Source organism: Ambystoma mexicanum, chromosome 5p (genome assembly GCF_040938575.1).
Source record: "Ambystoma mexicanum isolate Mex_15411 chromosome 5p, UKY_AmexF1_1, whole genome shotgun sequence".
Classification (NCBI taxonomy): Eukaryota; Metazoa; Chordata; class Amphibia; order Caudata; family Ambystomatidae; genus Ambystoma; species Ambystoma mexicanum.
In genome coordinates this window covers 242,004,784-242,027,552 of record NC_090930.1, presented here as the reverse complement: position 1 = coordinate 242,027,552, position 22,769 = coordinate 242,004,784, and the positions used below count along the sequence as shown (strand labels likewise).

Below are 22,769 nucleotides of genomic sequence, written 5' to 3'. Positions count from 1 at the left end.
TGGGAACCTAAAGTGATTAGGTTCCAGTGTGTGGTTAGGAAAGTTATTCCATGTGTGTATACACAGAATGGAAATCATTATTCCAGTGCTTCATATGTGCTGGACAGCGATGTGTTTAATCTCTTTGCCGGGGATTATGGGGAATGGTGGGCTAGTCACTTCTTTATGTAACATGGACTAATGTTCATGGAAACCTTGTGAGTGATATAGGGAACTTCAAAGGTGATTTGTTACTGCAAATGGTAGAAGGATTTTAGGGCCGGGGTGATCTGGCAATTTTCATTTGACCTCGGATGCCACCAGCTGCTCTGTTCTGCGTGAGCTGAATTGTCTTTAAGTCTTACTTGGTGATTTGAGTGTAGAGTCTGCTGCATTAGTCTATCTTTTGAGCAAAGCAATGTCTTTACAAGCTCCGATTTGTGGAATGAATTCAAGAAGAGTAGAATTCTACTGATAATGTGTTGTGAGAATTGACACTTTCTAAAAAGTTATTTAACCTGACGGGTGAAGGCCCTGTTTTGATTCCGGGCTCTTTTACACGTGTCATTGGGGATTGAAGTTGTCCTTGTCATTGGGGTTCGTAAGCTGTCCAGGGTATGGGGCAGGGAAATGGCAGTGTGCCACAAGAGGTTGGGCTGCATATGGCTATCATAGAAGCAAAGATAGCTGGTATTCGTCAAACCCTGGATTTTCTGAAGTTGGTTTGTGAGGACCGAGGAGTGGACAATACGTTGATCACCTTCCAAATTAAAAGAGGCTCAGTAGGTGTGAGGATTCCAGAGAATGGGCCGCAGAGTGAGGTCAATGTTGAAGAGTATGTGTGATAAGGAGATTCCTTGAGGCACTCAGCAAATATGGAGGACATGGGGAGAAAGATTGCTTTTCAGTTTCAAGTGGGTGAACCGCTCAGAAGGGATGAGTGTGTTCATCAAGGGAATTACCACAACACCATTCATCAAAGGAATTACCTCAAAATACCTCTTCTTAGCCTTCATTGTAAATGGCTCTATTGTAGGTGGCTAAGAGGTCCAACAAGATCAGTGCTTCTTGGTGACTGAAATGGTAGCAGCTGAGATGTGGCCTATGGCGATGCATTTTCTTACTGGAGCTTTTACTTGGTGTGTTGCACGGAGGACTGGCATTTAGCTGATCTGGGGGGGGCGGGAGGGGGGCGGGACTTGCCTATGCCATCACGTTTGACACACCTGCGTGTGAGTTAACTGAGGTCATTCGAATTATTACAGCCCTCATGTAACATGCCAGTGGGCTTACATCCCGTCTATGGCCAACCTGGTCCTCTCCCATGTCCCTTGATTGGGCTACTGATTTTGGTTTGGACGGACGGGGTGATCTTGATGAGACCACAGCAAGAACTGCTTAAGAGGTTTAATCCAGAGGTTAGCTTCTCCAGACTACTGCTGCTTTGTGTTATGGCGAATTCCAGGAATCCGGCATAAAAGAAACCAGCGAGAGTGGGAGAATGGGAAGTTTGCGGGATCTCATTTTTCCAGGTTACAATCTGACGGAAATCAGGAATATGTATTCATGTTTATACAATTGCCTGTTACCATGACACACATCCCTCGAAGCATTCAGTGCCATACATTCCATTGTCACTGTCATTCCCTTTCTTTCTCCCTGGCAAGAAGATCCAAATAACATTTAAAAAAAAAGATTTTGCAATTTTATTGTAAGTGCAAGTGATTACCATTCACACCATTTCTCATTTAAGCAGTGTAAATGTTGAAACTGTGCAATTGTCCTCGGAATGAACTCCTCGTTAAAAATAAGTTGGCGCACAGATGTCTTCAAACCTGAAGTGTGGCATGAGGACACCCACACTATAATCACCAGATACACTGTCAGTGTGGTTCTTTTTCTGGAACATTTCATAAATCCCTGCGAAATGTATAGAGTTCCAACCATGTGACTGGGTGCAATCAGTAGGAGAGCTATCACTAAAGCCAAGGTCCTTCGGACACGTGCCGGAGGTGCCAGCTTTCCCTTTATTGCGGCTGCACGTTGGAACGCACTACCACTACACATCAGAGGGATAACCTCACACCTAGCCTTCCACAGAGCAATTAAGACCTTTCTCTTCACACGAACCTGCTACCTCACTCCTTCCGGTACACACTACCACTACACTATCAGAGGGATAACCTCACACCTAGCCTTCCACAGAGCAATTAAGACCTTTCTCTTCACACGAACCTGCTACCTCACTCCTTCCAGAACACACATCGCTTATCTACTGTATAACTCCTGTAAATCATGTTTAATGCTGTTCTTGTTGATATCCTCACCTACTTACGCTATGCCCTCCTGTAACCAGTAGCTGTACCCTGTAACTATAACTTTCTGCTGGACCAGCGCCTTGATGCCTTTGGGCTGCTAGTGCGCTCTATAAATTCAAATAAATAAATAAAGAGCTGAATGCGAGACCGCCTTAAGTTGCAGCCACAAAGCTAAACATTGTATATGCAGTGCTGAAATGCAGCTCCACAGACATATAGTTCTCTGTCCATAGTGGATTCATGTACGGCCGTCAGGAATGGTCGTCCCTGGTGACAGAGCCACACGTCACTAAACAGTTGCAGTGCGGTTATACATAGCGACAATGACAGGCCACGCAAAATCAACATACAGCGTTCATGGCAGTGTCTTACCAATGGTACAGTGATCTCCTTCCCAACCAGGGCTGCATTCACACTTGCCATCCCTGCACTGGCCATGTTCGGTACAATGGGGGTGGCAGGCGCGCTCATCGCAGTTGGTGCCTCCCCAGCCTTCTTCGCATTGGCACACGCCTCCAGAACAGATGCCATGGCTGCCACAGTCCAGGGTGCACACCTCTGTATAAATATGAATATAGGTCGCATATTAGGTTTTATGACTTTATACATATATGATGCAAATAAAGAAAAATACAGAGGGGCTGATTCACGAAGAACGTACTATGATTTACGCCTGACTTAAACATGTAGCGGCCTATACCATGCACAAAGAGATTAGCATATGCATCTGACTTACTCCTGACTAACTACTAGTCAGGTGTGGGTTACGAGTCGGTCGGAGCGAAGCTTAGTAATTCGGTGTGAATAGAATGCCTCTCCATGTTACAGTCAAGGGCATGGCAAAGCTACTTTTTTTGTGTTTTGGCCTCTTATAGGGCAGCTTCTGGCGCTCATGCAGTGTGTGCCCATATGGTTGCCTTTTTCACTATACACTGTGCACTGTGCACCAGCTCTGACTTTGTTTCACCGATATAGGGGTTGATTCGCAGAACATTTTCCTATGGGATTGCGGCATTATGAAACACTTCTGTGAATCAGGCCCATAGTGTTCACCCATGTATATTATTTCTCACACATTCTTGAGCAAAGGAGCAAGAGTTATGATATGGCTGCCTAGCTTCCTCGAGGCCTGCCTATGATTTGCCTTTCATTGAACCGACACCCTGACCAGGATATCCAGTGGTTGTATTCAGAGGAGTCTGAAAACTGAAGTAATGAGGGAGTGATAGCAAAGTGTAAACTAAAGAAAAGGAAAGCTATGTATTATAAACATAGCAATATAAAAATAAAATATTGGTAACAGTGATTTGTATGACGAACAGAGCAACTGACATTCATTATAATTAAACATATAAACATTTTACTCAAATCACACATTTAATTGTGGTTGGAGAGTTATTCCGTCTCCTGTGATTTGTGCTGAAATTATTGTGATATCATTTATGAAGAAATCATCAGCCGTTGTCAAAGAGGCGACTTGGAGACTTGGGACATAAATCGGGAATCAGAAGTGGTTGCCCCTAAACCCAAGAGGTTTTCAGGAAGCAGATTGTACCCGTGTCATCAGATTACTAAATTACATAGGAACAACATGTCCATTTTACCTTTTGGACGAGGGAGGTGCATCCACTCCGCTTAACACCCTCTATGGGGTAGGGCAAGCTGGATCCCGCTGGTGTGACTCCCCCTTAGTGGACAAGGAATCCCCAGAAACTGATTTCATGCATCCTCCCACATGTGAAAAGTCCCATTTGTTTGTTAGCTATGTGGGATTGACCAGTATAAGTGCAATAATGACCCTTTAGAATTGGCTGGGGAGGTTTCTGGTTCTATGCTAAGACACTATTTACTTGAACCTGTAATGGTTTATTGGGAGGCCACCCTCAACACAGGGATTTATTTCCCTCCCCACTCCTGTACTAATGATACAACATGGTGTACAAACATTTAGTATGCCTTAGCCAACAAAATAACTTCCCTCCAAGACAAAATTGCAAAAAAGAAATCGTCTCTCCCTAACATACCTCTCATACCCCTCTTTACGTCCTCCCTAACCCTCTAACCTGTTCCAGCTTCTCCAAAATCTCCATTAAAATAATACTATCACTAAAACCTTCAAATTGCCAGGGCGACCAATGCCCCGCTCAACTCATCTAGGACGCAGCGAGAGATTTAGCTCCATTGATATCGCAGCTCATCAATACCTCCATTAGGTCTGGTTCTATCCCAAGCAACCTCAAAGAGTCCTGGGTACTCCCACTCTTGAAAAAACAAACACTAGACCCATCCATCCCGACCAACTACCAACCTATCACGACCGTGCCTTTTCTCCTTAAATTAATAGATAAGGTAGCATATTTACAAATCCAAAAATTCCTTGAATGCAACCACCTACTAGAAGTGCGACAATCAGGCTTCTGTCCCCAACATGGAACAGAAACAGCTTTCATCAACCTCAAGGCTCAAATAGACGAACTCAGGGACAAAGGGAAATCAACACTTCTTCTCATTTTAGATCTCTCAATCGCATTTCACCTTGTTGATCACAAGGTCCTTTACAGCCACTTGAAATCAGCTGCACACTTCTCCAAGGAAGCTATTACATGGATTGAATCATTTCTCAGCAATAGGACCATGAGAGTCTTCTCACCCTTAGCTGCAGCAGACCCCAACCCCTTCACATGCGGAGTACCCCAGAGATCATTTGTTTCGCCCACCCTGTACAAGAGATTCACCAAGCCACTTTTCGATGATCTGGACCATCTCGGGATCACCTACACTAATTATGTAGATGATACCCAGATTCTCCATCCACTTTCCGGAGATTACGACAAGAATTTGGCCTTGGTGAGCAGGGTTTACCTCATCATCCAGGCATGAATGGCAACACATGGTTTATGCCTGAATGATGACAAGACTGAACTCATCATCCTGGGTACTACTCTTCAACTTAAAAAATTAGGACCCGACTACACCTCCTTCATTATTGACTGTAACTCTATCAATGTCGCCAAAGAGGGAAAAACTCTAGGTTTCTACCTCGACTCCGCTCTTTCATTCACTAAACAAGTCAACTCTATGGCTTCCATGATTGCATACACATGCAAACTTATCAGGGCAGGCACAGCTTTTCTATCCACAGATAGCTGTTCCACCCTTGCCAGAGCCCTGATATTGTCTAAATTAGACTACTGTAATGCTCTCTACATTCGCTCCAATAAATACATCTTGAACAGAATTCAAACTCTTCAGAACAATGCCCTTAGAGCGGCCTTGGGCATCTCCAAGAGAGTTCACATATCTGAGCTCAGAAGACAAAACAACTGGCTCTTGATGAAAATCCAACTCAAAACTGCCTCACTTACATACAAATGCCTTAATAATGCAGCCCCCCGCTAGAAAGATTGTGCAGAAAATCTTCAACTAGGCCCACTAGATCAGTGAATGCAAATTGCCTCACTGTCCCAAGAACTAACCTATCCAAGATGGGGGGGTTGTAGTTTTCCTGTAAAAGCTGCTCAGCTATGGAACTCTCTACCTTCCACGATACAAGCGGACAAACCATACCTCCAGTTCAGGCACAAACTTATCACTCGGTTAAAAGCCTTTGACAAGTAAGGCCTGACACCAGCCTCAGTTCTCAATATTTGATTGCCTTTACCAGTATGACTTGTAATGTCATCTTCTCTGCCTGTCCTCACTGTATATGCTGCATTTCCTTGTAATGTAGTCCGTGCATTGTATTTTTCCAGTGTAACCAAGCTGTGAACCTTCCTGTAATTTCCGCGCCCTGATACCTTTGTGTCTGGTGCGCAATATAAATGAATAAACAAATAAACAAAACAAACAAACAAAACTCATGTAGGCCTGCAACAAAATGTTTAATGGATTATTCTATTCAGCCCTATCATCCAATTCATCTAATACACCATGTATCCCTCCCCTTGATCTACAAATTAGTCAAGAACCAGGCCGGTGTATGGAAATATATATTTTGTTTATCTGATTTAGATGTTAAGAAAAATTGCACAAACTACACCCGCCAGCTTCTTTGTGGCTCACAATCAACTTCTTGTTAAACAAATAAATCACACAAATTAATTTGGGAAACAAACAAATCATAATTTATCTCAATTTCAATTCAAGAAATAATTAGCGCTGGTCAGTGAACACAAACAATTACAAATGTAGTGCTATGCAATTTCAATTTTCCTGTGCGCTTAAAAGGCTAGCAGTATAGTTTAACAAATGTGAGCAAATGCATATGGCAATTATTATTTCACCCACACTTTCGGTTTAAAATAAACACAGTGTGATTTAGCAGTTTGTTTTTCTGACCTCCTTCCCTACTTTGGTCTGGGTTGGGGAAGTTTGATGATACATTGGGATGATTGGAGAATTGTGGATTGCAGAGCCCCCTCCACAGAAAGGCCTGTGCAGGTGAAAGTTGGACAAAAAGAATGGACTGATTTAAGAACCAAGACACCCCTCTTCCTTAAAGAAGACAGGGTCAACAGGACGAAAAGGATTACGCAATTAAATTATAGGCTCTAGTTTTTCAGCGCACACTGAGAAGTGAGCTTTGCTAATTTTTAATTAGAACAAAAATCACCCCGTAGTGTTCTGCCAAGGGGAGTTAATAACATTTATATTTTTCTGAAATAGGTGAAGCATCTACACAGTTTGCCCCCCACCTGATAAAAAGGAAACATATTTACAGATTACCCCACCTTTTGGTTGCAAAGGGTTCACTTCTACTTACATAGAAAACCTCTGTTTAATATTCAGGACAGCCATCTGCATGTCAGGGCCCTCTGGAACAATAGGGCAGGACTCTGGTCACTGCTCTCCCCAATTTAGTCCCCAGCTCTCAACCATAGTATCCAGTCTGCATTTTAGGCCTCCCCAGCAACAGACAGCTCTAATACACAGCTCCACCCAAATGCAATGTCTGCAATCTCTTCTAATGTTTCCTTGTTGCTATCAGATAGATGGAGAGTTTTAGCAGCTGTTTTGATGGTAATTATAGCAGCTCTACCTAATAGTAAATTTCAGCAGCTCTGTCGCTTCCTCATAGTGCATAACACCTTATATATCAGCAATGACACCATCAAGTTTACAATCATGGGGAAGTACCCTACAAAAGTTCTCGCAACTAGGATTGTACAGTTACCCTTCCCTCTCCTCTCAGCTCCAGCCCATGTCTGCAGATTAGTTTAATAGTCTGGAGCAGAAAAATAGCAGCTTCATTTGCAATTTCTATTTCAAAGTTTTGGCAAAAACTATTTATGTGGCAAAGCTTCATATATTTAGTAGCAACTGCCATAATATATACATTTTCCTTTTCAGCTAATAATGGGGAATTAAATAAAATGACAGCCAAAGTTTGCACCATTTTAAAAGACCATTTGTCAATTATCTGCCATTTTCACAGAAAGCATAACAGTTATGAACATGTAATTTACTCTCCACATTCATAATTTCACCCTTCCCTAGTTCGCCAACTATTATATTTTGGACATTGTTAGATCAGGCAGGAACCAAGTTTTACTGGCCATTACTGTTCCCTAAATTGCAGGTGGATGAATTGTATATCAGCAAAATCGCCTGACAATTATCTAAAAGTTGACCCATGAATAAAGAAAATCTGACTGCAATAAAGGCCTACATGATAATAGTCCTTTTAAATTAATAGCAAATCTTTGGGATATGCAAATTGGAGGCCTGCTATCTTCAGGGCCATTTAGCTCACTGGGCCAGTGTTTGTATTAGTCTCTGTGAAGTTGCTTGTATGCAGTTGGTTACAGCTCGTAAATAGAGGATGCATTTGCTACACAGAGATCCCCCACTGTAGATAATGAGCCAGGCTGGCCCTGTTATGTCACAAGGACTGCCCTCTTATCTGGAGGGGACCACTATTTCGATCTGAAAGGCATCACTTTTTTGTATTTCTTTCAAAGTTCAGCTCCTCTTTATTGTAGACCCTGTTTTGACACCTCCATACTCTCCACATTCCGGGGATGCACCAGCCAGGGCTATTTGTCTCTGCACAGAGCTCAGCCTTCAGAGACAACTCCTTTCAGGCAGGCCACATTTTATTGCAGTTGCAAATTAGCTTGGGGGATGTAAACCAGACTTTCCGTGGGCGGAGTCCTTTGTGGCATTTGTTCCACAGCAAGAAAAGGTTTTGCCTGGGGCCTACAGAAACTTTATCATGGAAACAAAGTGGGCTTTTCTTTTCAAATGTTTGCTAGATTTTTACATGTGAAATATAAGTTACAATACTTTTTGACAACATGCACCATGTCTTTTCCGTAACATTTTTATGTTATCAGGGGAACATTTTCCTCATGTCTTGCTTTAACTTGCAAGCACACATGCAAAGCCGTGTTTGTGTCAGTGTTTAAAATTCAGTTTTTCATGTGAAAGGGACTCTCGAATTTCTTCTTAATTTGTGAATAAAAAATGTTGCCTTTCCTTTGGTAATGACATGTAGGCCTTTTTCACATGGACCTTCAGTTTGGGGCCTTTAAGTACACCCCACAAATCACAGTATAATTTAGTTATCCAGTCTTGTTACAGCCTGGGGTTTAAAAAACCTGTGTGAACAACAAAGGGAGAGAATGAACTCCCACAGAGCAATCAGCAGGAAGGGGTGTTACACTTGAGGATGGAGTCCGGAAACTACCCCATGCAGCCTGCGAGCAGAACCAAGGAGCTCTGTCTGCCATGTAACCCTGCTCTCCCCCATGTGGTCCACAGTCAGCACACATGAAGAGAGGACTCAGCCATGCCAGAGATAGTTAACTGGTACCTGCAACTAATGATGCCGAGGACCCATTGACCACCAGCAGGATGAGCAAAACCCGACCAAGTGAGGCGGAAGGCCAGGAAGGAAGCAAAGTCAAGGTTCCACGTCCACCCAAGAGACCACCTCCCTAGAGGAACACTTCCACAGTGACCAAGGTACATGGTTATTCAAGGGAACTGGGTGGAGGGTGGAGAGGATTGGCCAAGCCCCAAGCAGGAGCAACAGAGAAGCAACCCCAAGTGGAGGGAGAGAGCCAGTCTGAGGGTGAAGCCCAAAAACCTGAAATGCAGAAGAGGTGATGTTTCATGTCCAATAGGAGTCTGGAGGCAAGACCACACAGACAATCTGATGGGTGGAGGGAACCCATAACCCGTAGAAAGTTGCAGAGTCCAGGAAGGTGGTGAACCTGAGAAGCATGCAGGCCTCTACCCAAGGGTGAAGCGAGTCGCTGACAGAGGGGCATACTGGCATCCTGATCGCAGGCAGGAGGAACCAAAATGAGACCCCACAGCATAAGGACCAGAGTCACCAAAAGCCAGCATGATGAATGTCCCTATTTGACAGCATGATGAATGTCCCTATTTGCACATACCGACCTACATTCATGCAGAACAGAAAGTATGGACACGTTTTTATTAGAGTGGAATATCATTTTCAATGGCATTATGGGCAACACCAATATGATTCTTCTTATGGGAAGTTACTGGCCTACAATGGTGAAACTAGGATGGGCATGTTTTCATACAGTGGCATGACATTTTTGCTGGCATTATGGGCAAATCAAAATGGTGGGTTTTCTTGTATGGGAACATTGACCTACTTTGGTGCATCCAGTATGAACAGGTTTTATTACAGTGGTGGGCCTACCCTTTTACAGGCATTATGGGCAAACACACAATGAGTACTCTTCGCATGTGGAGATACTGTCTGACCCTGGTGCAGCCAGAAAGAGCATGCTTTCTTACAGTGGCAGAACATTTCTACTAGAATTATGTACAAAATAGCATAATTATAATTCTAAAGTCAGACTACTGGCCTTCATTGGCCCAGCTGGCATGGACATGTTTTTTTGCAGTGGCATGTCATTTTTCCTGACATTATGGGTAAAGCAAATATGCATACATTATTACATGGGGATACTGACCAATATTGTGCATGTTTCTTAAATGGGTGCTGGCAGAAATTGGCATCTGATCTCATCTCTATTGGATATTTTACTGTGATACCCCAAAGAAAGAAACATAGTGTAAACTGTATGGCCTTGAAGCATTTTTCCACAGAATTTATGCTGTAATATGCACCATTTTAACCCTTGATTGTATCAATAAGAACCTTTGTTGATGCTTTACATTGCGTGGTATTGGGCAGGTCTTACTTGCGACTTCTGTTTCCTTTACATCTGTAAAGTATACCAGAGGTAACAATAGGACTTGGCGATTAGACAGTGTCCATACAGAATATAGAGTAAACTGGACCAACATGTACATTTCCTGGTTTCTGTGCTAGAGCAAATGTCATCCTTGTTTTCCAGAAGTGTGGTTCCAGTACTTCATGGTACCTTAGATTGGACTACTAGTTGCACAGGAGAATGGTGGCATCAGTCTGTTAAAATTAAGCTTGAGTGTTTTAATCATGTTTGTTGTTTTGTTATGAAATGTGCTGATTAATGCCATGAATTTAATGGTGTATTATACATCTTTTGCATTTCTTTAAAAAGTATTGCGATTTGTCTGCTGTGGTGTGTTGTAACATATTTGAACTCTTAGTATTCAGAGAATAATGTTTGCTTGGTACTTCCTAGCTTTTTGTCTACAGTGGTTTCAGATACTGTGTGAATCATTGTTGGAATAGTTTATTGACTATACTTGTGGGGAGACACATGATTGATGCTGGTGCGCTAATGATTGTGCTACATCTTAGTCAGTTTCACAATGGTAGGGCCCAGGGGAGTTGCTAGGTCTGGAAAAGACCCGGGGCTAAGCTGATGTCCGAACTGTTGGGACTGGGGGCTAGCTAGTCTTTTGGCTGTAGCTGCTGACATTCTATCCCGGGCTACAACCAAAGGATCAGGGGCTACAGGCCCCTTAGTCCCCCCCTGCCCTAGCAACACACCTGGTAGGGCCATTGGTTTGTGAGGATTAATGACTCAACAGTGTCTATGATGTGTCTGTTCATGTTTTTGGATTTCTAAGTCATATAGTTTGTATTATTTGATATGTTTAATCCCTCAAGCATTTGTTTGAAAAATAAAACGGATTATGAAAAAAGGTATTGAGGGCAGAATTTAAACACAGGCACTTGTGACTTTTGGTATGTGTTTAATTAAGAATCAGTTAGCATAAATCCAATGTCTTAGAGTGGTAAATGAGCCTGGTGAGGTGGTTTTAACATCTGAGCCAATCAATAAAATCAAAACAAGTATAAAATCTGCCCGGGTGAGTGGAGGAATATGTTTTTTAAGTAAGTGATGAGTCCTATAAACTACTCTCTAGAGTAGACAGTGTCTGCATGGTCACTAAGGTGAATGAGGTTGCAGTGATTCTGTCTGTTTTCCAAGCCATAGTTTAAACCTATCTTAATGTGGTGATAGCAATTGACCGGCTGGTTTGCTAGATATCTTCATTACTTTCAGTCTTACACTTCCTTGCTGCGCTTCTTAGTAATGGTGCTCTCATGCCACTTTGTATCACAAGGCTGTACGAAAGTTATGCAAAATAGTTGTCTTTTATTATATATAGTTATTAATGTTATTTTAAATATACTTTTTCTAAGTATGCTCTTTGAGATGACCAACCACTCCATACCAATTGTTTTTCTTTTTTTTTTTACCAGAACAATGTTCGACCCCTTTCATCTGGATCATGGAGAATGGGCATTTAAACCTTGACTGGAAAGAATACAACCCAGTGGTTCATTGATTACAGGTAAATACCCCACCCAATCAGGGCCTTGCAATGTGGGGTGGCAGGAGGGTGCCATTTTCCCCACCAGGGAAGACCTCCCCTGTCCCTCCAACCCTACCCCAATTTCCTACTCCACCCACTTTTCTGAAGCTGTATGGTGCCTCACAGGTGCCAGAATGCTTCCCGTAGTGGCAATAGCCACCATGGAAATGGAGAAAGGACTATGTGTTGCTTTCTGTTTCCTTGTCCATGGCAGCCATATTGTTTCTCAACTGAAAAAGAAACAGTAACCACATAATTTCTCAAATTATAAAAAAACCTTTTAGCATTCCAGAAAAACATTGATGGATTCTAATGGCAATAAACCCCTACAGGCGGGGAGCTTTACCGGGTCTGGTAATGCCTGGATTAACATTAAGGCTTTTGCTTCGCTCTGGCCTGTAACTGGGTCTGGTAATCACCTGACCTGATAAGGACCCCACCCGTCAGGGTTTACTGCTTAATTAACAAGTAATATCACTCAATGTCCTCTTCCTTATCACAATCCTATTTCAAAATAGGCCATACTGAGGCACTTGCAGATAGCCCCATGCTTCATGAATACACACAAGCCAACCAGCCCCAGACATATTGTTGATTAACTTTATTGACAATATGATAGATATTTCTTTTTAAGACACAGCCTTAAAAATCCTCGGATAGGAAGAAAGCTGGAGATATTGCTGACATAAAGCTAACGGGCAGACACTAAGGGCATTGTTTGTTTGGCAAAGTCAGTGCAAAGTTCATGTTGTACTGCAAAAAGGTCTTTTTACTGATTTAGCACTGAAAAAATACACTTTGCACAGTTCCACGAATCAGGGTTTGTGTCAGTCGGGCAAAGTCACTTTTCAGCGGTGCAAGGTCACTTTAAACCTTGCAAATATTCCTTGAATCAGGCCATAAATGTATTCTGAGACACCGACGCCAAGAATTTAACCAGCATGTTTCCCTCAAGGGAACTCTATGAACCTTTGATAGAGAGGGTGCCTTGAACCAGAGATTGTTTTTTTTTTTAATACAATGATTAATATATAGGCAAAGGATAAGGCTGTTGAATTGTCTTAACACTCCATTGTGAAGAGTAGGGTATGGGATGCTTACGGCAAGTTGATAAGTCATCTGATATTAATAAGAGATGCACTTATAAGGAGTAGCCATTGAGGGCTGGGATTTTATTTTAATGATTTGTTAAAGCCTACCATCCTGCTTAGTGATTTTGTCGCTTTATAGTGTAGATTGGATGTGTTTGCAGCAGGAACATGTTACTAATTCAATCAGATGTGTCACTCTGCAATGGCCAGGCTGCATAGCACCCAACATGCACACTATTCTCAGATGCCTATCTGCTCTGACACTGAGCAGAGAGTCCTCCTTTGCTGGGGATGTGTGTGACGTCAGTTGTTATGAAGGAGGGAGGAGGAGGTGTTTATGTGGGGGGGGGTGAGTGACTGCCATTGTGTTGGATTGGGCAAACTGTTATAATAACATGTGAACTATATTGCCATATACCTCTGGTCTGTTCTCCTAGCAGCATAGGTTTGGAGTTTTTATTAGTTTTTAGTGTTGCCCATTGTATGTTACTCTTGGATGATGGACGATTTTTCTTCAGCAAATCATTCAACTTTACACTAGTTCAATGAGCATACCGCAAAACAAAATGTCAGACTTCTTCCTCCTTTTTCTTAGGCAGCTTTTATCATTTTATTTGTGTTTCAGAGAAAGTGACTTTTTAAGGTGATGGCATTGATTAAAAAAAGAAGCGTCTAAATATCTAATTGCTATATTATTATTGTATTCAACCACCACAGATTTCAATTATTTCATTCATTGCGCTATTCCTGGCATTCCTTTTAAAAAAAAAAGGCATCGGACATAACGACAGGAAAAGGATAAACAAGTCACGAGTCATAGGCCTGCATCCTGCTGAAACACATATTGCACATGTTCTTCAGTGGGTGGATCGCATTATGCATATCTTTTCTGGCTCTGGGCGATGCTTCGCTACAGTAATGGATTATAAACATGTTCACAGGCACTTAGATTGTTGTATGACTTTGATGTATCAGTATCTGGTCTTTCTGATGAATATTTCTTCAAACTCACCTCTCAGAGCACAGATGATTCTGCTTCCCCCACAGCAGAAAATGCATTAGGAAACAAACTAACACCACGTGGGACATCTCCCCATGGCAACAGAAACTAATGTCCCCTATCCTAATTTATACATAATCTTACTACAATGGCTGCTTCTGATCTGAAAAAGAACACCACCTCGGTTCCCACATCTCCCTCTCTGTCCAGTACCCCTAGCCTGGCTCCTTTACAGCACCAAGTTTCAAGAAGCTGCAACAATGGCAAAGGTCACCCTATACAAGCCCAATTACATTACATTACCTTTGCATTGCTTTTCAGAGCAGGATCATTCAGGATATTTGTACTCTGACTCTAAAACGCCAGGATGATGCCACCATCTCCTCATAACTTCCAACCTGCTCCATGTGTCCTGCTTGAAACTCTCACGACATCCACCTGGCCTCTATACTCCTGGCGACCCCCAAATGCAAGCTATTCTTCTCTATCACCACTCCTTCTGGCTGAATTCACGTGAGAGTGAGAACTCAACTAGCCTCGCTGCTGCAAGGATTGCCCTCCGCTAGTCTTTACTCTATGAAGCAACACTTTGTGGGTGAGGCACACATCCAGCTCAGTACTCTAGCAAGACCGCCCTGAAACCATATTGCGCCTCAACAAGCCAAGATCACACAGACAAGCCTCCCTAGTCCATTCCATAAACAAACACACCTTAGAGCGTTGCCCGCTCACCACTCTCATCCATGGCTTAAACCACCTACCGTTCTACTCTCCCGGCGACTGCAATGATTCCATGCGAGATTCTGGCTAGGGAGCCTGGCAGTCAACAAGATGCCATATGTTACTGGCAGCCACTCCTTACTAGCTAACATCAGGATGGATGCTTACTGGCAGAGGCACAATACCAAGACGACACATCTGGCAAACTTTCGACAACGTACTGTACAAACCAGACTCGTCCTTGGTGGGCTTTACATCTCCTATGCATAGAAACAGGGTGGCATACACAGAACCCTTCTTAATAATCAATGTAACATGCATCTCTCACAGGATTCTGTCCTCCTGTCTAACCCCTCAATTACCTGCGTTCACCGGATCAGAAGCACCAGACCTATTCCAATGATCCCCAGATTGTATTATTAGTGTAATAGATTTTTGTATATTGCTCAAGCGCAATCCGTTGTATCGTCTTTCTTCCAAGACCAGCACGTTGCCACTGAGCTATGCAACCCGTGTCCAGCCCGTGTCCAACTGTTGGACAACTGAAGCAGGAAATACAAATGAATGCCACCCCACAATCAGGGCGGTACCTGTACTGTTACGTACACTAGCTCTCGCCAAACACAATGGGCCTCATTACGAGTTTGGCGGCAGACATGGAGCTATTAGCTCCATGGCTGCCGCCAATCCGGGCTCCATTACCGGGTTCCCAGAATGGGGAATTACCGGGCCATTCTGAGTACAGAGGGCACGGTAATTCCTCCCTCTGGGAACCTGGGCACAGACCTTCACCATTCCCATATGGGCCCTCATAGGACTCAATGGGAATGGGAGAGGGAGCAAACAATGGGCCGATTAGGTTTGCTCCCTCTTCCCCTCGCGGGACCTGAAACGACACCTGGTTTTACCAGGCGTCCTTACCAGGTCCCGCGAGGGGACCTCATAATTTTGCATAATGGGATTAACGGGTCAACCTCCTTTAGAGCCTGTTAACCCATTACGCAAAAGTCTTAATGAGGCCCAATCACTTGCTATCACGTGATTGCAATTGTAATGCATTCATTGATATTAAACAAAATTACTGGATACTCAAATTTGGCTTATCGATTAGTAAAGTCCCACAGAACCATTCATGCCAGAATGGCACTTTATGAAATTTTGAATAGAGTTAGCAACAGAGAAAGCTACATTTAATACAAGTTAAATGAATCGTGGTACAGAGAAGCACACCATTTTCAACCCGTTGAGGGCATCTCTAATTAAAGTACATATTGCATGGGATTTGACCTACTTTGTAACCTTCACGTTTACTCATCTTGTCACAACATTGTGGGCTTATTATAGCCAGCTCTCTCTCCATGACAGCATATCAACAAAAAAAGACCCAAACCGCCATGCGAGAAGCCAACCCTCCTACAGGGCATAAAACCCTTCCTTCCACCCCAGGGCTTCAAAACTCAAGTCCGGGCACTGTTAATCGCCCACATCGCTGGGAGAAAGCCCCTTCTCACTGGCGTTCTGGTGAGGCGGCTGGCCCCCTTAGGGTCTCCCAACATACCGCAGCATGACTCATAGTGGGGCGCAATGCACTGCACCACAGGTCTCCCCCCCTAAAGGAGTGTCAGCGGCTTCCCATCAGAGTCAGAATACTCTTTAAGGTTGCCTGCGCGACCTGTGAGGAAGCCACCACTTGGCACGGCACACAGTGTAACCCTCAATGACGCCCGCAGCATCCTAGATAGGCGTGTGATACATACAGCTCTGATACAGTCCCTACTCTCATGCTGTCCAGGGCAGCCTTTTCATTGGAATCACAAGTTCTTTGAATAACAATGTCATCTCAGCTGAAATGAAACTCACATCTCGGTCAACCACGGTTTTTTTTTTTTTTTTGTACGGATCGTTTCCTTTTAATATTTACTTGTTCTATTTGCTGCGTTTCTTGATCATCACATTGTTTTAGAAAGCACATTACATTTTCCGGTCTATACATTCAAAATGCATGGCTGTCGTGTTCACGGCGGGCGTCCACTGGGCAAAAACAATGACGAATGTGCCATTAGGATTTGCGCCAAGTATCCCTCCTCGATCACACTTTATCACAATGCTTGGAGATGGAAATGGAAATGGAAGCAGCTCTGTGATTTACAAGCTTTGAAAAGCAATGCAATTTCTTCCCTATGCACCAGACTCATGAATAGGCCTTTCTCACACTTACATATTCCATCTACCTTCGGAGAAAAAAAAACATATTAACCTCCCAGGATTTGCAATTGACGACTCTGTGTGTTAAAATTCAAAACGCTTTTGATTTGAACTTATTCTGCTCTGGGTTATAAATGTATTCATGTGTTTCTAGAGCTTACTATTTACTCCGGAAACAAGTACTTTTTTTCGCAACTTTCTCTTCATTACCTTTGAATGGAATGCATCCAAAGACATGGGAGTTCAGTGCATTGTTTCTCAGTCCATACTAAATGGGTCCAATGTTATCCTAGAGAAAGGCTGATAGGACGTGGGTGTGCCTCGCTGTCCATGCCTGGGCACACATCTGTCAATATTACCTGCTAGCTTGTATACATGTGGCTGGTTTACACCATACATGCAGACATCTCAGATGCCCTGTTAATTGTACCCATTAGTACCCTGAGACAGGGTGCTGGCCCATCAGGATGCTCTGAACGTGGGCTAGCAAAAGCGTGGCCACTGCCTCCTTCCCTTCCCCGCTCCCCCTTCACCACGTAGCACCCGTGTAGTTTCCTACATGGGTGCTAAAGTTGTCTTTTTTTTATAAACAATAAATGTACCTTCCTTACGTGGCCCGGTGCCATTTTCCTGTTGATGACGTCACAGTCATCACCATGGAAAACAGACCTTCTGGCAGCAGAACTGCGAGGCGCAGGGCCGCACAATAAAGGTACATTTATTTCTTTTTCTTTAAACTGAACCATTAGTACCCGTTTAGATAACTACACTGGTGCTTATGCCGATATGTCCCTCGGCAGTGTGCCAACCCTTTCGGTAACTGCAATGCCAACCTCATTAAGGGATGCTCGCTGCGCTCGGCCCCTTAACTTGGGCGGTGGGCGGTAACCTACAGGGTCAGCCTGCCGTCTATGGCATATCGCTTCATTTTTGCATATGATGAAACAGGTGTAGGTGCTGGACAGCTGAGACACTTGCTTCTGACCTTCAAGTTAGAAGGTGGTACGTCCTTCACGGGGAGAGAATGGCTCTACACAGAGCGTGCCCATCACGGATGAGGAAGAGTGGCCGCTCCAGTCAGGGTTTGATACTCCTTTGGATCTACTTATGCCTTCATCCTCCGAAGGTTGACATTTCAGTTCTACAGATATGGGTCATAATAATGGTCATTAGTAACACAGGGTTACTTAGCGCTCTGAAACTGGAATGTCTGCTGGTATGCGGCCCTATATAAAACACCAACAGATATTTAAAAATGGCACATTTTAAAAGGTTGAGGCACAGGGAGGTTAGTTACTCGTCAGGAATCACGCCATTTTAGAATCAAGTTCGAAAGCTGTGATTAGAGCACAGGTGTTGAGGTTTGGGTAGTCAGCACCGAGGCCACATTGCCTTTGTATGTTAACCTCATACATATTCAGAGTGGATGCCATGAAGAATTGGCAGGATTTTACTCTCATGTGGATCGAAAAACCCAGACTTAATGTGTGTAATTAATCGTTTATCCCGCCAGAACCTACACATTCCCTCTGATGCTCATCGTTCACTTAGGTAGAGGTGAACCTCTACAGCTGTGCGCCATGAGGCCTATGCGCGTGCGGCGCGGCGCTATAGACGCAATCCATAATGATAACAATAAAGCATAGACATTCAATGCAGGTGCTGACTCACAACTAAGTTTCAGGCGGGAGTTATGTGTGCAGGTTCACACTGCCTTCACTTTACTCATTTTCAACTATGACTCTGATAAGGGGCGAAGACACCTAAACATCGACTTTATTTTGGCACACACTTTGTCTGCACCCGTTTTCCTCGTGTCTCTCACACACACACACACACACACACGCTTCAATATGCCATTATGAAAACTCTTTAGATGCATTTCAGCTGCTTACTAACACATATTGTACCATTTAAACATGTACGACAATCAGTGTATGTGTTTCTACATAAACTCACATACTGACGGCTTCCTGAATGTAAGCATGTTCAGTATTAACATATGAGTTACTGCTGATTATAAACATTTCTTTGCGGCCGGCCTTGAATCGTCCCTTTGAGGGACTGTCGGAGATCTCTTGGAAGAGAATCAATCACAGCCTGGGAGAGACTCCAGCAGCTGCTGCACCTGCCATCCGACTCAAGACAAGAAAACATAGCGAGCCTGGCAGTCCTCCTCTCCTATACAGGATACATGCCTTCACCTTTTCACGTGGCTTCTTCCAGACTGCTCCTGGTAGCATCAATAGTCAATAGTCATTCCTCCTTCTACAATTAGTGATTTGCCTTGAGTATCTTGATCCCAGTCTAGTGTGGGCTAGCATCTGGATGTTATTCATACTTAGTTATTATGATGATGATGATGATTATTATTATTATTATTATTATTATTATTATTATTATTATTATTATTATTATTATTATTATTATTGTTATCATTATTATTATTATTGTGTGTAAATAGCTATGGTGCATCAACGCTCTGTACAGGTTATAGAGCAAAACATTGGTAGGATAATGTAACAGATCATCAAGTAAACACTAGTGACAATCATCACAATAGAAGACATGGAAGGGGATATGCAAAATGATATGATATGATGGGATATTTATAACACGCTTAATACCCAGAGGTTTCTAAGCGCGGACCGAGGGATCGAACCAGTGGTGCTCCGTGTCGTCGTGTTTCCAAGGTGAGCACATTGCCCCTGAGCTATCCTCCTGAGACAAGATAGTCATTATCTGGTGGAAGCACTTTTTAAATCAATACGTTACAAAAATAATACACATCTTGGTTACATCAAACTGTTGTTGGAAGAACCATGCCTTCAGTTCTTTCCTAAACCGGGGGAGACTTGGAGCAGTCCGGATTGCCACTTGGATGGTGTTCCAGAGAATCGGAGCATAGCATGAGAAAGCCTGTTTCCTATTTTTCCTCCTTGCGAGCCAGTCTAGTTTCCAGTCTGGTCAGGGTCTTGCAGTGAGATGACCATGTGCCACCTTATGTTTATAGTTTGTTCATCATGTAGGCCTGCACACCTGTGGGGGTTGTCTTGCAGGTGAGGCCTGTGCTGATGAACCAGATCAAAGCTGGGAGGTGGAACCAGTGATACTCATGCAAGTTGTGGATGATGCGATCACATTTCATAAAAACAGGTGGTGAGATATGAGAGAAGGGCATTGCCCCGATTAATATGCAAGATCATTTGGCCATGTACCACCATTCAGAAGTCCTGGAGCAAGAGGAAGGGCGTGATCTTTTGAAGTGGAGAGATCTGATACCAAGCTGTCATACAAGCTTTCTGAGGATTTTCCACCATATGTTGTTGGATGGATAGATTGCTGTGCATAATACATCCTACAGGGTTTTGCTGAATGGGTGAGGTGCATGTTGTACCTCTCCAAGCACATTTCGTCCAGCCACCGTTGAATTGCTTTCTGCTTGGAAGGTGTCCAGCTGCAGGAATTTGATCTTGGTGAGGTTGTTTTGAGGAATGAGCAAATGAGTGAATAAAGAGCTGAGAATTACTGGAGAGCACACAATTTAAAGAGGTGCTTACAAGTGTGAGAACATGTTTAAAGCCTGTTCAATAGATGGCCCACCCAGGAGGAACTGGCCTGCCTTGATATATAATATGTCCAAAACATATACATGAGAGTGAGTCCAATTTTGAGGCTATGCAGCAAGATTTCAAAATCCAACAGTAAGTGCACACGTTGGAATGTGCTGTTAGTTTGGAAGACAATATGAAGAATGAAAACAAATACCATTGTGTTGTCAACTCTGGGACAGCGAAGAAGTGATTAATAAGATTAAAGAGTTTGAAACTAAAACAACTCTGGGACAACGATGAAGTGATCAATGAGATCAACGAGTTTGAAGCTAACACAACTCTGGGACAACGATGACGTGATTAATGAGATTAACGAGTTTGAAGCTAACACAACTCTGGGACAACGATGAAGTGATTAATGAGATTAACGAGTTTGAAGCTAACACAACTCTGGGACAACGATGAAGTGATTAATGAGATTAACACGTTTGAAGCTAACACAACTCTGGGACCACGATGAAGTGATTAATGAGATTAACGAGTTTGAAGCTAACACAACTCTGGGACAATGATGAAGTGATTAATGAGATTAACGAGTTTGAAGCTAACACAACTCTGGGACAACAATGAAGTGATTAATGCGATTAACGAGTTTGAAGCTAACACAACTCTGGGACAACGATGAAGTGATTAATGAGATTAACGAGTTTGAAGCTAACACAACTCTGAAGTGATTAATGAGATTAACGAGTTTGAAGCTAACACAACTCTGGGACAATGTTGAAGCTAGAAAAACTGCCTTGAAACCGCAGGAATCCATGAAGACCCCTAATGCAGAGGCATGGTGAGAGGAGAAAAGTGCGACTTAAGAAATAAAGCCTCCTGAAGGTGTAAGAAAGTTTTTTTCTCATCTGCACATTATCATTTCTCAGTAAAATGTAGTATTGAAATTAAACCAGGAGAACTGCTGTCACTTTTCAGTTCAGCACTTTATTAAGGATTGGGATTTCATGGACTATTATGCAGATTCTGTCGGGATAATGAACAGCGGGAGACCCTTGGACATTTGTTGACTAGCTGTCCTGAATTATTACCGAAACGAAAAATGTTCTTTCAGAAATGTTTGAAAACTTATTTAATCGTTACTTATGACTCACTGTGGAATTGATTATTCAACTCTGAGCGGACATGTGTTAGAATTGCAATTATATATTTTCTAATATCTCTTAATTTGGACTTATTCTATGTTATGAATCATGTAAATATGAATTCTACACTGTCTGAGATCTCAGAAGATTTAAGCAATGTGATATATAATCATTTTATTTCTAGTTTTACTATCTGGTTTCTGAATACTCTGTGCTTTTTTATGCTTCGTTTTAATGATGAATTGTAAAAAGTATAATAATATCTGTTTGATCTTCTGTAAACTATTGAAAGGTTGATTTTATTTGAACTATACCAATAAAAAAAAAACAATTGAGATTGCATGGGATATTAACCGCTTTAGGCACATAAGATTGAGCAGGGAGGGACTACAGTACTGTCTACTGTAAACTCCTGAACCAGTAAATAGCGCTTGCAATCCAAAGTCAAAACTAGATTGCATTTTAAAAATAAGGGGTTTTTTAAAATACCACATATTTTTTAAATTATCCCCATAACATAATAAGGCCCTTTGTGTTGGCTACAGGGTTCTGGAAATTCACTCTTTGACGCTATGGCATGTGTGGAGAATCAGCTATAGTTAATTATCCCTTAAGAGGTTCCTTCTTCCAAAATTCCAATCTTTGCAAAATAATGGCAATGTACCGTAGCACTGGTTTACACGCAAAAAGGCACTTGGTGTAAATGTCCTTAGGTTGAGGGGGAATTTAGTTTAAGGTAACACGGGTCTGCATCTTGAGAGAAGTCATGTTCTTTATCGCAGGTGTGTCTGTGTGCACCAATGCATATGTAGAGCAATAGATGCATGCAAAAATATAAATCAATCAATAAACATTGTTCCGATAACAATAGGCATAAAAGTACAATACATAAATATAAAATGTAAAACAGCTACATAAAATCCATACCTTAAAACGTTGAAATTTAGCCCACCCCTTAGAATTGAACAGTTACATAAGAAACCCCTTACACTGCCTTC

General features: G+C 42.6%; 1 protein-coding gene across 4 annotated transcripts in view; it reads right to left on the bottom strand.

Annotated features, from left to right (window-relative positions):
- The window catches only part of TENM1 (teneurin transmembrane protein 1), a 2,006,416-nt gene that overhangs the window by 633,604 nt on the left and 1,350,043 nt on the right, over nt 1–22,769 (bottom strand). For all 4 annotated transcript variants that reach the window (XM_069612654.1, XM_069612656.1, XM_069612655.1 and 1 more), the window contains one exon: nt 2,670–2,855. In XM_069612654.1, the coding sequence (XP_069468755.1) occupies nt 2,670–2,855 (186 nt within the window). The remainder of the gene's footprint in view (nt 1–2,669; nt 2,856–22,769) is intronic.